General features: G+C 48.2%; 1 protein-coding gene across 3 annotated transcripts in view; it reads left to right on the top strand.

The window, feature by feature from the left end:
• IGFBP2 (insulin like growth factor binding protein 2) overlaps positions 1-17,391 on the top strand; it is a 50,882-nt gene that overhangs the window by 15,361 nt on the left and 18,130 nt on the right. The window contains exon 1 of one of the 3 annotated variants that reach the window (XM_013109650.5): positions 657-757. The exons of 1 other annotated variant lie outside the window; for it this stretch is intronic. In XM_013109650.5, the coding sequence (XP_012965104.1) occupies positions 754-757 (4 nt within the window). In that variant the 5' untranslated portion in view covers positions 657-753. Of the gene's footprint in view, positions 1-656; positions 758-16,907; positions 16,996-17,391 lie in introns of those variants that run through there. One more of the 3 variants, XM_013109645.5, reaches the window with a different exon arrangement.

Here is a 17,391-nt window from a genome sequence, read left to right on the forward strand (position 1 = left end):
AGAGCGGGTCAGGCTTTGATTTAAGCATCCTCAAGCTGGAGTTGGCTTAGGTTGGGTTTCTCAACGCGCTACGTGGTTAAATTCGGGTGGGCAAATGCAGCTGCAGTGGGGCTGGAGGCGGTGGTGTTCTGGTGTGAGCTGTCCCTGCCACCTTGCGTGGCTGAGGAAAATCATAGAATATACAGAATCGGAGAATATCCCGAGTTGGAAGGGACCCACAAGGATCATTGAGTCCAGCTCCTGGTCTCCCTGGAGCGAGTGGTCCAGCACAGCTCTGCTGCAGCTTGCTGAGATGGAGTCCCAGGTGCTGAAGCACTTTGCTTTTCCGTGGCTCCCTTGGGAGGAGCCCTTTGGCTATTTGGTAAAGCACAAATCTGGTAAGGACCTCAACAGACGAAACTTTTCCTTGGCGTAACCTCGCTGGTGCTGCAGGTGACTCGTTGTGGAGCAAGCTGCCTGCAAGGGGACAGCTGTCCCTGAGGGTGGCTTTAAAACAGCAGTGGCAGTTCCCAAAATAGAGACCCCACCAGGGAAGCCGCTCTCACCCCTTTCCAGCTGGAGACAATCTCGGCTGAAGCAGCTGAGCATCCTCACCATCCAGGCACAAGCACCAGCTGCTAATTTGGGCGTAGTTTTTATCCCTCTGTTGTCTCCATCAAGTCCCACCTGAATTTAAGAGTTAAATAGGGGGGTCAGCTTGTTTCTTCTTTGTGGTGTGGAGGCTGCAGGGGAGCTCTTCCTCCCTTTTTTTCCATGTGTAAGTCCACGGGGTGTGTTTTACCGCCTGTCATCCTCAGGTCTGGGGATTTTCAGTGTTTGGGGCTCTGGGGGAGGTTTCTTTGTAGCAGCAGCAATGCAGGTGTTGTGGGCTCTGTGCTGATGAATGGTTTCATTTCTGAAGCCTGGGGTTTTTGGTTTTTATTTGCCAGGATGTAGCACAGCACTCGCTCACCTGTTTGCATGGCCCCATGTCCATTCTTACAGGCCTGGAGCACGTCTGAAAAATGGGCTTGGTTTCGAGTGAGGGCATGGGGAGGGAAGGCTTTTGAGGCCTTTGAGGCTTTTGGGGGAAGGCTTGTGATCCAGCAGGGATCCTGGCCCTGTTCTAGTCAGTGGGGCTTGGGCAGTGACCCCAGGTCAGTTTTGGGGCAGCTCCTCAGCTGCATAAGTCTGGGGGCAGCAACCCAAGAGGCAGAGTCTGCAAGGCCTGAGCCGTGTGCCCTTGTGGGCTCCTTCTTCAGCTGGGCCTGTGGGCAGCCTGGGGGGGCACAACGCTGCCCCAGCACTTGTTGAAGTTTGTCGAAGGTTTCTGTTGAACCCAGAAACCCTGGGCTCGTTGGGGAGGCTGTATTTTGGGCCTGAGCCCTTCAAATTAGCTGTGCCCTCTCAAAGGGAGAGAAATCCCCATCCCTGTCTTCCTCAGGGAAAGCTCCTGAGGGAAGCCTGCCTCCTCTGTGGTTTCCATAACACCATGTGGAGGCGTCTGCATCTCCTGGTGTCTTACTAATTTACCAGTAATGACTTTTTGGGGTTATTTTTAACAGGTGCATTGTGCAATTAATGGGCTTTTTATTGGTGGTAAACAAGCTGTGTGAGGCAGGGGTGCTGCTGGGGCTTGACCAGTAGACTTGCTGCTGCTCCGTGCTCTAGAAATGATTCATTTTTTTTTCTTCTGCACCTCCTAGCCTGATGTATGGGGAGCCCCAACCCATCCCTGTGGGATTTGTTGCAGGCCTAGGTCTTGCCCAATGCTGCCAGTTGCTGTTGGGCCCCCCCTGTGTCCCCACGGATCTCACAGTGCTGTGTGTGTGCCTCCACCATCCAGGCTAACTCTGAGTGAAAAGTATCAAACTTCAGTGGCCAAGAAAAGAGTGCTGACCTATTTTGGACACTTATTTATATTCAAGTTGCCTCTCGCTGTCTCTGTGAAAAAGCTGTTGTGACTCCAGTGCTTTAATTTTTTCCCCTCCCAAAGCTTTTGTTTCTCACAGGATATAATCTAGGACTAACATCTGTATTTTCCAGTAGTCAGAATAAATACCTTTTTAAATCTTTATTAAGTTTTCTGGATGAAGCAACACTTCTACAAAGCCAGCTCTGTAATAAAGCAAAGTCTTTGGTTGTGTTGTTTCTCAAGCTTTACAGATTCTCTTGAATTTTTTGCTGTAACCCAAAGCTTTCAGACCAAATTGGGGAAAAAGTTGAAAATGTCATTATTGGCTCTGGTAATGAGCCACACAGGAAAGTCATCTAATGTAGGGTCAACAAAATACTGTGGAAAGCTGTTTTCAGTTTTGTTCAACTATGGCTTCCTTTAACTACACTTACTGTGTATCATTTTGCTGAAATCTTGAGATCTTCTCTTGAAAGATCTTATTGATGAAAATGGCTTTTCCTGTCTTGTTTTGACAGCTAAGCTATTCTCTAGCTTTATGTGCTGTGGTTCGCAGTTAATTTCTGCTGCCTTTTAAATTGAGAGTGTAGTGTTTGTCAAAACTGTATCACTGGAGTAATCATGAAACTTGAAGGGCTTGGTCAGTGCAGCTGTGTGCACTAACTGTGGCTGGATAGTTGTCCTGCATATTTTGATCTCCGTATTACTGTGAACTGTAGGAATATAGGTTAGACAACCAGCAAAAAAAAAAAAGAAACCAAAACAACAAACAAATAAAATGCTGCGGGTGTCATCCATTTGAATGATGGTTGTTTTAGTCCCTTGTATTTCATTATTTTCTGTTTCAGTGTAGGAACTTAGTGTATGTTTTTCTTTAAGACCTGAAAGAGCAATGGTAAAAAAAAAATAAATAAATCTGGAAGTCGCTTGATTGATGGAAACTGCAAGCCCTTTGGCTTCGCTAGCCAAGCTTGCAGATTCACTGAACAACACTGGCCTTATGGTTAACTAGCTGTGCCCTGAGTGCATTTACATGATGACCAACTCCCAAAAGGTCAATGTAAGCCTTTCCATCATCTGTCTGCAGTTGAATTTGACCCAAAGTGCATCTGTGAAAAATTAGGAAAGTTTCCTCATTATGCAGTCATGGTACATGGCTTTAATGTATGTGTTCCTGTTTTTGGAGTGTGTGTCATGAAGTTAGTGAGATCGCGTATACAGACAGACACATGCCAACTGAAATGTCTCCCTCTATTGATGTGGCTGGGTTTGGGTCCCAAATTGTGCCCTTGCAGGAAGGCTGGTGCCTTAGCATTGGCTCCACAAGCTCCTGGGGCTGATGGCTCTGTGGTCTCTGTCAAATAGAGCTGCTCCTTGAGTGTGGCCAGGGTGCCAGTGGCCCTGCTCAGGTTTCCTTTGCATCATTTATCAGGTCTGAGGCCACAATTTTTCTATACTGGAAGCTCATGAAGGTGTGATTTTTTTTTGTCTTTTTCTCTTTGCTTGAGCCCATCAATTCAACCCTTTGTACTTCTGCTCAGTGGTCATCTTGGTGCTGACAATGCTGCTTACACGTGTGTTGGCTCTGCGCCTTACCCTGATGACATTTTGGTTTGCAGAATTTCCCAAAAGCTGCCAGCAAAAAGATCCTGCAATTCCGAATGATCAATCCCTTTGATTCAGGCTTTGGATGTTCTTCCCCTGTACTGCTGCCACCATGTTCGTCTCTGAGCAGGAAGGATCTGATTAAATCACAGCACACCTCCATTAATGTGCAAGCGTGGCAGCTCCCTTAAGTTTCATATTAGCTGTATTTTTCATGTGGTGTGAGTAATCATGTTCACACATCCAGAGGGCTGAAGAAAGCAATGTGCAGAAATTGCTGCATATGCATTTCAAAACTCCCTGTGGAAGACTGTTTAATTAGCTTTAATGAGCTGGCTGGTGTGCATACACGTGTGTGTGCTTTCACCACGTTGAGCTCGCAGGCTCGGAGGCGCTGGTGTGCGTCCCAGGTAAATGGGATGAGTACGTGGGAGAGGTGTTTGTGCGCTTGCAGACAGCAGGTCTGAAGCAGGCTTTACCTGTGTTCGACAAGCCTGTGCTGTAACAGACCTCCATCGTGGAGGGGAAGCACTTGGAAGCCAGGTTTGCTGTGGTTTCGGCTGCTTAGGTGCGGCGGGAGGGGAGCAGCGCCCTGGCTCGTCCCACGAGCTGTCGGTGGCAGGGTTGCAGTAGGTCACAGGTGATGTGTGCCACCGAGGTTTTAATTAGAGGGGGAAAAATGGTCAGTCAGAGGGGCAGGTAACCACCTTGCACCTTGCTGCACCTCAGCTCTGCTCCCCTGCCTGATTTCCATTGCTGGAGTCAGCCCCGAGCTGGCTGTGTGTAATTTGGCTTCCTTGCAGGGGTGATGGCCGGGGGTCAGTGCTCAGCTTCCAGGAAGGACCAGGCTGGGTCGAGAGCCATGCCGAGAGGGTGGCCATTTTAATGAGGGATTTCTTTGTGCTTTTTTTTTTTAATTAACCTTTGTTTTCTGTCAAGAAAGCTGTCCCGAGGCACGACTTAGCAAGGCAAACATGCCTGGACAAAGGGAGCATTAAGCCTGCACAGAGGGAGGGGAGAGGGTTACACCTCTAATTACTTTGTGTGCCTGTAATTTTTTTCCCCTCTGGTGACTGATGGGTCATGAAAGGACTTGCTGGGGCTGGTGTGTGATTCACTGGGGCAGAGCACGTTCTCGGCTGATGCTGAGGGCTGTCTGGGTGCCCAGGGCAGGCAATGCCATCGCGCGGGTGTTGCTCACGCCTGAGTCAGCGCTTGTGCTGGGGATTGGGCTGTGGGAAGGAGATGGTCCTGAGCTGCATTTGTGGCCCTGTTTAGGAGAAGGGACACCCAAGCAGGGACAATGAGTTTGGAGCTCTCCCACCTTCCCCATGGGCAGTAGTTTCCAAACTGTCTGAGCTGCCATCCCATCCTGTCTTCTGGTCCTCACATCTGCTCATGGAGCTCAGGGTAGACATCTGTGCCCTCCTCAACCAGATTGGGGTCGGAGGTTGGCCAGGAGGGGAGTTAGGGCTCACGGTGTTCATGGGGAGGCGAGAAAAGGGAGGAAGGGGAGCTGGGGCAGGAGTGGAGGTAGAAAATAAGCAGTTGTGGGGTTGGAGTTCTGGGCTCAACCACCATATGAAACATCAGGACATCCACATGGGTGCCGAGATGACCAAGATGAGCTGCACTATTTCTGCTGTGGCCAGCTATCCTCTTAGGAAACAACACGCTGTACCAAAAAAAATTTGGGGATGGCCTCCAACCCCTTTCTTTCACACCTCCCGATTTCCTTCTCCAAGCAGGTGAGATGCTCAGGCTCCCCCTGGTCCCCCCTGGGGATTTGCTGCCCTTGAGGAAGGCTTTTTTGTTCTGTCACTGGGAGGATGCTGTCAGCATTTTGTCAGGATTTGGGGTGGCTGTTGGTACCGTGTGGTGTTGAGACCCTCCTGTGCACTGCTGCTCCACGTTTCCTTCCTATAGCTTGAGGCTTCCCCTGGTTTGGTGATTGCCAGTCTGTAACTTGAGTCAGTCCTGCTGCTGTGACTCTTTCCCCTGCTTTTCCCTTCATTTCACCAATTTTTTCTTTCTTGCTGGGAGATGATCCCACATTCTAATAAATCTCGCTTAATGTTTTAGAGAAAATATTTGTCAGCAGATTTTCCCTCCTCCCCTATGAATATCTTGCATTGTTTTTCATTAATTTGTCTCCAGCTGAAGGGAATGAGCGTCTTTGCCGTTTTGAACAAATTCCTCGCCCAGCCAGTGTGGGGAAATCTGTCTCCAGTGTCACCCGTTTGGCAGGGGAGAGCTGTGGGAACCGAAGTATGGAAGCTCAGTTGCATCCTCCAGATTGCAACAGGGCTATAAGGAGGTCTATTTTTTAAGGAGAAATTAAAAAAAAAAAAAATCCAACCAAACCTGTCTGGGGGTCCTTTCATTAAGCAGAGCCGAGGGACTGCAGCAAACTACCTCTTTTACAGGAATTCCTTTTGGCTTGAAAGGAATTATTCAGGCACTTACGCAATCCACGCTGAATTTTCAATTTGTCACAGTTTTTCCCCTACCCCCACTCTGTCCACCGGCCCAACCAGGCTCCTGCTGGGTCCCTCCACTGACTGATGTGCGTTAGAAAAAACCCCTAACACGTATGTATGGTCCCGATCCGGCAGCCCTCGTGCACTGGGATCTCTGCTTGGAGCAAGTGCCTGCGGTGCGGATGCAGGTCGAGAGTCCCTCCCCGTGTAAGGTTACCCCCGCCAGGAGGGAGAGCCATCATTTTTCAGCCCGAATTCTTTCCTGAAAGGCTGCGGTTGCCTGGTGTCTCGGCTTCCCTCTGTGGATCCGTGTGGGAAAGCCGCTAGCATTTCTCAGCTGTTTGCATTCCTTGCAGGAGGAAACCTCAGAGGCTGAGGTCTGTGGTCCTTGGGGCTCGTAACCTGAACGTGGCTGAGGAGCAAAGATACTGGGGGAAAGCTCAGGACCTTTGCTGCAGTAATACCGGCTCCGATGGGCGATGGCTGAGCGTGGTGTTTTATCATAACTCAGTTTCAGGTGCCGGGTGGGGTGGTTTGCTTGCACTGCTGCAGCGTTATCCTGGAAAAAATGATTTTTTCCTCCTGGCCACGCTGCGCTGCTGCGGGAGCACCTGATGGCCATCGTCCCTCCTCACTCTCCTCCAAGAGGAGAGCAGGGTCTGAGCTGCAGGCGATGCCCGTCAGCGTGGGCAGTGCCCACACGCACGCAGGCTGATTCATGGTGGTGATGCAAACAGCTGAACTGCCAGGGGATGGGGCAACAGGGATTTTTTTTTTTTTGTCCTGCTCCTCCCATTCAGTGCTTTGCAAGGATCGGCGGAGGGAATGGTAGATGATAAAGCTAGCTGCTGCCGTTCATGGAAGTATTTTCTTCTGGCTCCCTCAAAGCTCAAGGAGGGGAAAATAATAAAATTTGGCTTGTCCTTCTTGTTTTCAGGGTGTTCCATCTTTGGAGATGCACATGGAGACCTTGGATGGTGTGCACCCTTTCTGGGGCTGTGCTCAGGAGTCTGAACGAAAAGAAAGAATACAGAAGAAAACCAACTAACCCTTACCTCAGGCTGCTTTTGCTGCTCTTTGGAGCAGCTCGGGCCCTGAATATGACACCCCCACCTTTCCCCATGCCTCTTACTAATTCCTCCTGCTGCAACAAGTGCTCAAGCCCCAGCTGCTGAGCAGCAGCCCTGGGCTGTGGTTCAGCCCCTGCCCCTCCCTGGGGCTGTGGACGTGCTGGTGCCTGCATCCCTGTGCTGTGTCCTCCAGCCTGACGCAGCTTTTTCCTTTCTTGCTCGTTTTCGAGGGGTTTGGGCTGGGGATGGGATGTGTTTTTCTTCGGTATGTAAGCCTTGACACTGTTCCTGAAGTTGTTCTGACCCGAGGAGAACAAATCTTGCGAGAGTACTTGAGTTGTGAACTAGTTTGGTCTCCTGGGTGACACATCACGGGGGCAAATACTGCTCCTTGCAAACAAGGTTAGTGGGAGTCAGGCGGTGTCTCACCTGGAGAAGGTGCACCTGAATTCCTCCTTTGTGCTGAGCTAGCCCATACCCCAGCCAGTGACAGGGTCTCACTGACCTGCTGTATTTAATTTGGGTCCTAAAGCTCTCCCCCCCTCCCCAAGTCAGTTCAACCTTAATTCAACTTGCTCGATCCAGCCTTGTCCTTGGGCCTCCTGCACGTGAGAGGTGGGAACAGTCCCTGGATGGTGTTTGGGGTTAAAAAAAAAAAATCCTGTGTGCTGCTGGGCTGTTGATCTCTGCCCCTTCCCCAGGATGCTGCCCCATCAGCATCTGCCTGTGCTGGGGCAACATCTTGCTATCGCTGCGACTGGGTGCAGGCAGTGAGCAAGCCTTGTCCCCAGGCTTTGTGAGGTGAGCAGCTGCCTTTCTGCTTCCCCAGGGCAGTACTTGCGGTTGCCCTGCTTGTGTGTGCATGAGTTTTGCAGAGCTGGGTGCACCGTGCCTGTTCTTTGCCTCTCCCCCACCCCTTAAAATCCCCAAGTTTCATGTTTTTTCTGATCCCGTGCTCGCTGCTCGCCGTCACGTGCGCGCACGCTGCGTGCATCCTGAGCACTCAGTGTCTGATTACAAATCCTCCCCTCTGAATGTCTCTGCTCTGCCATGCCATTTTAAATCTATAAGGAGGGCATCTGAGCAACGAAGTGCAAACGTGATCATTGTTTGGCTCTTGTGCTCAGCAGAGACTTCTATTTCTTGTTTTAAAGCCGTGTACTGGCTGTCCCATTTTGAGCCTGGCTCTCTTCCAAACGAGCCTTGTGTGCGGGCACGTGTGGATTATCCTTGTCTCTATGGCTACCCTGAAAACTTTTGAACCAGAACATTCACTGGGGGGGATCGAGCTGTAAGGTGCTGGTTTCCTACAGCTTTTGTGAAAACAGTTGCTGGGTGGTGGGACTGCACCTCGTACGTGTCTCCTGATGGGTTGTAGCCAAAACTTCTCCGGTATCAGATATTGGAGAACCAACAGTCTCCTGAGCACAGTCTCAGGAAAGAGCTACACGAGGAAAAACAAATCAGAAAACCCTAAAAAGTCAAGCTCTGTTAGATCCATCACTCTGGTGCATTAATATTAATTAGGTCATTTTTACTAATTACCTGTTCATCTGTATATAAGGGGCAATCGATAGCTTGCTGATGGGTCCCAGCTGGAAACTGTAGAGCATGAGAAACGTAGACCTTATGAGTCACATGTGGGCAAGAGGGGTTTGATTATCACCTCCAAGAGCTCTTGTTTGCTGAGATTTTAAATCATTTTGGCAATTGCTAAGGTCTCACATGGGATGGAAAAGTGCTCTTTGAGGGTTAAATATGTGCTTTTTAGGAGAGAATTAGTGCATGTAAGCTATTCACTGGTGTATGCTTGCTAAGAGCTGCTGTCAACATCTTGGGAAGATAACAAGTAACAGCAGTTACAAATATCATCAGTATTATTATTATGTTTTGGCTTTTTTCAGGCATCTCCCCAGTTGGGGATTTAAAGATGTTTCTAATTAGTCAGCATTTCTAACTGTGAGAGATGACTTGCTGAGACTCCTGTTGCAGGGCCGTCTGCCTTCAGGGCTCTCTGGAGCTCGTTCCTGGGTGAGCACCATCTCTGCTCCCCTCCTGAAGGTCACCCTCTCAATGGTGAGAGTGAGGAGCTAACATGGGGGATTGGAAGTGGCGTGTGGACCACAAGTAACGCAAATGGGATAACACCAATCCCATTTCCTGTGGGTGTTAGGTCTCTTAGATGGGAGACCTTCATTGGAGACTCACTGGCTTGTCTCACACTTGGTGGGACTTGGAAAATAGTTTTGATTTCTCTGCCTTGGCCAGCCACGGTGGCACATGGATGCAGCTCAGAAACAGGAGTTTTTCCAGCCCCACCTTGACTCTGAGCTGCTCTGTGCCAGGTTGGATAATGCTCAGTAATGAAAGATTTGGTGGTAAGTTGATGTACAGTTCCTTATCAGTCTTTCTAGACCGACTGTGGGAGTCAGGTCTCCTAAAAAAAAAAAACAAACAAAAATAGCCCTGTTTTTTCAGCCTGGTCTTTAAACAAACAAGTGGTGACATTCCCCATGTTTCAGTCATTCCATTGCATGCCCGGTGTAATAATCTTTGAAGCCAGTTGAACTATTTGTTGTTCATTTTGTGAAAATTGGCAGAGAGGAGACCCTTTTAATACTTTGAATTTGACGTCAAAGGGCTGCATGGGAAGCATTCCTCTGTGCCAGCCCCCTGGACTGCTGGCCTCCTTGGTTCTGCTCTCTGGAGGACACACCAGTACATTGTCATTTTGGGCAGGGGAGCTGCCAAAACTGGCTTTGTTTTCTTTATTTTTTTCTTTTTTTACCCCCCTGTGAGTATTCTGGGAAAGATTTGGGCATTTTAATGCAATTGTGCCTTTCTGCCTCCTCAAACCTTTTCTCTCCTCTTCTGAGAGCTGCTGCTGCTGCCTGAGTCCGGTTCCCTTTCTTCAGGCACTTGTTGATCATGCAGCTCAGCAAAACCCTCATCTTCAGAGTAAGGTGTGAAAGAAACTTCTCCAGTTCCTGGAGGGTCTTCCAGGTGGGAATCATCAGTATGCAGTGGGTTTGGACTGGTGCTTATTTGCCACAAGAGCAGAAGGAAGGACAGGGTCACAAACCTTGTTCCACGGAAAGGGAACATGAAGGCTTGCTCCCAGATGTGGAAACGTGGGGGAAATCAAAGAAATCAAAGAAAACAGGGAAGAGGGGAAAGAGTGTCCTTCTCCGAAATGAGAGCTGCTGTTGCTCAAACCAGGGATTGAAATAAATTTTAGATATAATTGAAGTTGCAGCTTAAGTGGTGGAGACAAGGCAACAGAAACATCGAGGTAGCTGCCTCTGGACATCTGTACGTGAACAAACAGCTGTCCCAGGAAGAAATTCATTTGCCCTGGGAAGAAATTAGGCTGGATGAGAACTGGTTGGGACAGGTTTACTTAAGTTCAAGGGATTGCATCATGTGGTTGCAACCTTTTTTTTCCCTCCCCGTAGGCCATCTGGGGATTTCCTGGCTGATCCTGTTCATGCTCTTTTCCCTGGGCGCTTGAGATCTCTGATAGGTGCTTGTGAACAGCTGTGGTGGAATAGCATAGACCTTGCCGAGCTCATTAAAGGAAAAGGAGTTCAGAGCAACCGAGGTGATCTGGGGGCATTAATCAGTGCCTTCAGTGGAAGCTAAGGGTTATTTTTCATTGCGGTGGCCTCTTGAAGGCATGATGGAGCTAGTGAGGTGGGTGGATGGCTGCTATCTTCATGGAAGCAATGAAATAAGATTCTCCATTGCCCTTGGCGAGAGTCCTTTGCCCTGCTGCATTGCTTCAGCAAGGCACTCGTCTTCCAGTCATTAGTCATCTTGTTATTCCATTTTGTGGAAGAGATTGTAACCAGCTGAGGAGATAGGGCAACACGAGCAGTCAGGCCGCCTTTCCATACCGCTGTATTGTTCCTTCGTCTCTGCCTTGTCCTCCTTCCAAACACGTGGCCATCGAGACCGTACAATGGAGAGCAGGCAAGAGCATTCCTTATGGTGAGAGGAGCAGCCAGTCTGGACTTGTGCAAGTGGAGTTGCCTCACCCTGGGATTACGCTATCCATTGTGGAAAAAACAAGGGCTGGAGTCGGGAGCACGGGGCTCGATTCCTCGCGCAGCCACCGACGCCTGCATGATCTTGAACAGATGACCCTCGGTTGCTCCAGCTTGCCTGTCTGCTCTATTGTAAGCACCGAGACAGCAGAGTTGTTGTTTTCCCCGAGTGCTTCGAAATCTTGGTGCATTCGAGGAGAGCGAAGGCTCTGGGCTGGATGGAGGCCTTCTCCATAATGCGGCCTTGCAGTCAGCCGGGCCCCTGGGGGTTTGGCAGGAGCAGGTGGACTCGAGGAGGCCGTTTTCAGGACCTGAACCTGAAGATCCTTATTAGCTAATCCAGCCACGAGGCAATGAGATAAGAGCTGTGTATCCCTAGAGGCCTGGCTGTTTTTCTTCTTTGAAGAAGAAGGCTTTGGGAGACAAGATTATCTCTAAATGGGTTTGTTCAGCAAATTATACGCTGGGACCCCGTTGTCCTGAGGGGACCTCAGGTCAAAGTGGTCATCTTCAGTGACGATAACAGCATTTGACTGGCTCACCTGACTCAGAGGTAGAATGAGATTTATCGCTTCTAGGAGGTGGAGTCTGGCCTTCACTCCTAGGGTCTTAAAGGTTCCTGCAGGACCAAACCTCGGTCTCTGAAGCTGCTCACCACCTGGGAGCAACTTTCTCCCCATGAGAGTAAAGAGCCGATTATTGCCTGACTTTTCTTAAGGGCAAACTGGAGACTGCTGTTACCTGTTAATGTGCCTAGGCTCACGTACATTTTGGCACGTACACCTCTTTGATATGAGAAATGACTGGGTTGGGAAAATGCAAATGACTTTTTGCAGAATTGCTGAATCTTCTTGCATGGGAGGAAGAGGCGCACCCAAATTTTTCCTGAAAGTCCTGAGTTTGAGGAGTGTCTAACCTCAGCCACCTTCAATAATCACAGCGCCTGGTGCCAAGCAAGAACAATTTTTCAGCGGGTAATGAGGCGATACCGTGGGGTGTGTTTGGTGCTGCAGGTGGGCAGAGGCAGCTGCCTCTCCTGGGGTTTTGCATGGGGTCAGCTTTGCTTAATATGCATCGCCTGAGATAAAAAGCAAGTCAGACACGCAGCTCAGTGTTACTGCCTGGGGTTGTCTCGGTTTGGGCAGCTGCAGTGCGTGAGGCTTCTTGTGAAGAGGCAATCCTCGGAGTGAGGCAGGTGAGGTAATTGCCACAGATCTTTTCCTCTCAGGTTTCACAAAGCAGCTCCAGCCTTTGCAGGAGGCTGATGAGAGAAAGAAACCTTTTTTTTTTTTTTTCCTCTCTCCTTTTTATCCAACCTGTATGTTTGGAGATAAGAGGCCAAAGAAAAAAAGGAATTATTTATGTGGTACTAAAAAGCACAGTATCGGAGCAAAGGACTTGAAGCGAAATATCTGGTGTGGCTATGTTGCTGTCCTTGCCAGAGTTACAAGGACTTCCTTGTATCTGCTGGCTTGATCTTAGCAGTCATTCTGTCAAGGATGGGAATTTTATGATCGTTTTTTATACTGTGGGGTAAAGTGACTTCCTCAAGGTCTCATGGGGGGAGAGGGAGCGAGATGGGAGGGCTTGAATCCAGTTCTCTTGACTCCCAGCTTGTGAACTTGGCCCCAAAACTATTTATGGGACCTTCATGATGTCAGGATTGACTCCCCTGAAGTCAGCTATATTGCATCAGTGTAAACTACCTTAAGCAGACTGTGGCTGGAGCCGTCTTAGCTGCTTCCAAGGACTTTACTGTGAAACACAGCACACACACACACACACAAAAAATGGAATGGGAGCAGAAACAAAGGCAGTACTGAAAGCAAAGCTCTTTGGTCTTGTCATCAGTAACAAAGTGGGCACTGGGAATCTCTTGTCTACCAGAATTCATTTTTGTCTTAGTCTAATTCATCCTTTCATTTGCATTTTGCCTTTTTTTGTGTAACGCTAGTTTTGATGAAGAAACACGCCAGAGCTTGTGACTTCCATGACAAATCCATTCACAGCCCCTCACAACTTGCCTGACTTGTGTCCCTGTCTTCAATCTGTTCGAGCAAAAGTAGTGAAGGTATAAATTTTCTAACGATTTTCAGCGAAGGGCCGTGACAGCCTGACTTTTTGGAGGAACATCCTGGTGATAGGACCACTTGGAGGTATTTACGAAATACCTAGGGAGATGGCAGCTCATTTAAGCACCTTGGGAAATAGCCATGGGAGGACAGACAAAGAGCTGCAGCCTGTGAAATGAGGCGTAGCAGAGTTGGTATGGATAGACCTCTGTAATGTTACTAGAAAGATAAATGTTTCCAAAATAATACTGCTGTGGGAGCTTAGGTATGTATCTTTATATCTAGGAATACACATTGGCAAACGCATTGTATTAATAAGGTAAAACAGATATTCCTGGATGTAATAGCCTGGATTTTTTCATTAAATAGTAACAGCACCAGCAAATGGAGGTGCTATTTTAGGTTTTGTTTTGGTAACTAGTGTTGATGTTACAGAAGGGCCTTGTTGTACAGAGGAATCTTGGACTTAGTGCTCATAAAATGGATTCCTTTTTAAATTAAATGGAAGCCTAAACAAAAGTAGGCCTGGAGCTAGGATACTTGTCTTTGAAAGGGCAAACTTTGAAAAATGAAAATCTGGCTGGTGAAGTCATCCGGGCAGGGAAGCATGGGAACTTGAGTGTGGAGGATGCAAAGCCTTCCTGTAGTTCAAAGGTGTGGAAACTCTCTGGACCAAGGATCCCAAGGAAAAGGGGAGAACTTGGTAGGAAAGGGCTCCAGGCTGAGGCTAGCGAGTAGCCACCTTAAAAAGGGTAGTTGGGACCGAGCAGAGTGTCTGTAAGGAATGGAAAAAAAAGACTAATCGGCAAAAAAGCAGTGTCTTAGAGGTCAGGAGGGGTAGGGATGAAATGAGAATTGCCAAAAGTCAAGCTGCGTTAGGCCTGGCAAAGGAAATTAAAACAAATAGCAACAGGTTTCTCAGCTATATAAATAAAAAGACTTGAATCCGCTGTGCGGTGAAGACCAACTGGAGATTAAAGATGATCTAGGTATGGCTCCAACATGAACCAACCATTGCCTCAGTTTTCAGTCCAGTCGGAGGGGATGAGGACATGGAAACCTTGAAAACTGATGGGAAAAACAGAAATCAAAATTGAAATTGGTAGGAGAGCAGAGGCCAGGAACTTTATAAAGGGACAGACACCAAAAAATCGCTGTGTCATGAGTACAGATTCGTAGGTCATGGTGTAAATAGCAGCCAAGGACCCAGTATTTAGGCTCCCCGAAGGTGGGGGAGTGAGTCAAACAAATATAGAGCTGTAAATCGGACAGATTAATGGATGACTGATCTTGTAACAGATCTGGAAGGAGGAGTAATGAAGGACTTGAAGGTAAGTGCTGAGCAGATGGAGTGCCCTGGGAGCTAAGCAGAGGCAGATCGTGCCAGGCTGAGCCAATACTTCAGTAACTGATTTTTTTTTTTTCATTTAAAAATTAAAAAAAACATTGCCATGTGTCAGGTCTGAGTGATCTCTGGGAGAGCAGTAGGTACAAATGTGCGTGAGATAGTCCTTAAAATGGAGCCAGTTTGGGAAGTGGTGGGTGAGGGAGTGACAGAAGCTTGTGAGGGGATGGTGGGGCTTGGCTGCAGGGCTGCTGGCTGTAGGGGACCCCAGGGATAGGACTTCAAGTGGAGCTGGCGGTGGGTTTGCAGTGATGGCCCTGGTGCGAACGGTAGGTGTGAGGGGCTTCACTGGTTGATTGCACTGAATTGGGATTGTTACGGAAAGAGAAAGTTCAGGAAAACTTCTCAGGGTAAGTGATCTGGAGGGGTGAGAAGGTCCGAAATGGGATAAAATGCAATCGCATGGGGTGCTGAGGCGTGCAGTAAAAGACGAGACCAGAGACTGATGAACAGGACACACGTTAGTGGGATCCATCAGTAGATAAGACCAGAGCATTTTCATTGATTCCACGGTGAGGGTGGACACTCACTCGGGTCCTGCTTTGCAAAACTCAGTCTCGTCCAAATCTGTAGAGAAGCCTCCTGTGGGGCGAGGGAAGTGTTAACCCCTCTGAAGGCAGCTGGCGAGCCCTTGGCTGCAGTCATGAGCTTGAAAAAAGAATGGCTGAGGGCCGGCGCAGGTGCACGGAAGAGCTCCAGGGGAGCCAGAGCATGTGCAATGGGGAGGGCTTGGCTGCTCCCTCGTGAGATGGGAGGAAAACAAAGACGGGGAGAGAAAAGAGCACAGCGAGCTAGAGAGGAGTGCTGGCATGAGGACAGCATGCCATAACTCGGCCCTAATGACATCCCATCTCAAACTTCTGGAACGCGCTCCTTCTAGGACATCTTCTCCAGCTGGCACCTCAAGGGCAGGGCAGGAGGTTTCCTGTTCCCACGTTGGGTGGTACCATGTGGCTGATGGCACAGGCAGGTCCCCAGTGCCTTGGGACACCTCTGCACCAATGCTAGGGAAGAATTTTTTTTCCCTTAAACAATACCTAGTTATTTTTGTTCTCCTGCATTCTCCTTAGTTTTGCAGTGCACAGGGAAACGGAGTGGTGACCTTGCCATGCTAATGCTCCTCCAGCTTGGCAAAAGGAGCTTTTGTCAGGGGGCAGGGGGTTGATAAAGATCAATATTTATCCACCAAACGCAAAATAAAATCCCTCGCAGAATTTAGGGTCTGGTTCAAAGTGCAGTTGGATCTACACTAAAGCAATGCTCCTGTTTTGCAAGCAGTTGCTGTACTGAGTTTTGAAAGGAAATGGAAATGCAGAGGCTTTTTCTGCCTTTGTCAATGCTGTTTTCTGGGTGCAGGACTCCTATTTTCTTTTTTAAAAAGGATTTTTTTTCTAATTTTCGCAAATCAAGCAGTGTGACATAGTCTGACCTAAAGCAAGTTTCCATGTATGTATTTATTTACTGAGGTTTTATTGCTCAGCATTTCAGGATAACAGAAGTGTACTATGTGTTTATTTTTGTAGGCTCTAGAGTTTGCCCTGTAGCAAACCCAAATCACTCCAGCTTTGGGGGAGATAGAAATGAGGAAATCTGTCCTTTGTGACCTTAAACTTTCAAAGAAATGGGACTTAGGGAATGGAGAAATTGCAAGTGCTCAGAAAGTGAATATTTGCAGTGGGGAAAGGAGGGAAGATTTTTTTTAAGCAAAGCTCTTGTACAATGCCAATAACTAGATATGTTAAGGTTTAGGAAGCCTTGATTGTGAATTAGTTGCTCGAGAGGAGTTATCGGGTACATCCTTGGAGGTCCCCAGCCCCCAGCAGGGGAAAGGATAGCTGGCATCTCTGATACTTGAATTGCAAATGAAATAAAAGCTGGCAGGAAAGAAATTGAGATGTGTCACATGCCTCAAAGGCCTCCTGAAGGCTCTTCCCCAGCTTATGGCAGTCCCGTGTAGATTGCTTTGGAATGATTTATTCCTGTGACTCAGTGAGGGTTGGATTTTAGGCATTTGCTTTTCCCTACCTCTGAGCTCCCCCAGTGTGGCTCTTCTGCCTTTGGGGTAAAGGAGCAAGATGCACTTCAGACTATTTATGGCTCATTCTACAGTTTCATTCTGGGAACATCCCAGGGAAGCTGATGTCTGTTTTGGAGCCAAATATTCATCAGCCTTCTGCCATTTTCCAGTTAATTTGTCTGCGTGACTTCTCTGACTTCTCACACTTTCCACCACCTGATGCTCTATTAAGAGTTTGTTCCTTTGTCTGTTCCTGGGGCTGTCGTGTTGTATTGACACTGCCTCGTTTCCTGTCTGATTTAAGGATTTAGGCTAACCTCATCCGTTGTGGCAATGGATCAAAGCCACTTTTGTGAGGAATCTGCATCTGGAGACCTCCATCCCATGCTCTGCTCCACGGTAGCAGGTATGATCTGAGCACCATCCTTCTCTTCCATGGAGTTACTCAGTTCAGCCCATACAACATCAGGTCTTTATTGTGGATGCATCCAGCTCGGGTACTCTCGGGTTCATTTTCCACAGCCTTAAGGCTTTGAAGAAAGATGTCCTTGAAAATCTTGAAAACTTGGAAGTCAATGACAACAGGAGAGGCCATCACAGCCCTCCTGAAAACAGTGCCAGTGACTAATTAGCTCTATTGTCCAGGTATGTCTCATCCAGTAAATAGTTTTCATCTCAGTAACAGTTGTGTATTTGCAAGAGTCATCAATTCCTTTCTAGTCTTTATATACTTAATTATAGGTGAACTAAAATCTTCCCTGGTTGCCTTTCTATCCTCTGACCAATTTATCCTGCTTTTATC

Source organism: Anas platyrhynchos, chromosome 7, assembly GCF_047663525.1.
Source record: "Anas platyrhynchos isolate ZD024472 breed Pekin duck chromosome 7, IASCAAS_PekinDuck_T2T, whole genome shotgun sequence".
In the NCBI taxonomy this organism is placed as follows: domain Eukaryota; kingdom Metazoa; phylum Chordata; class Aves; order Anseriformes; family Anatidae; genus Anas; species Anas platyrhynchos.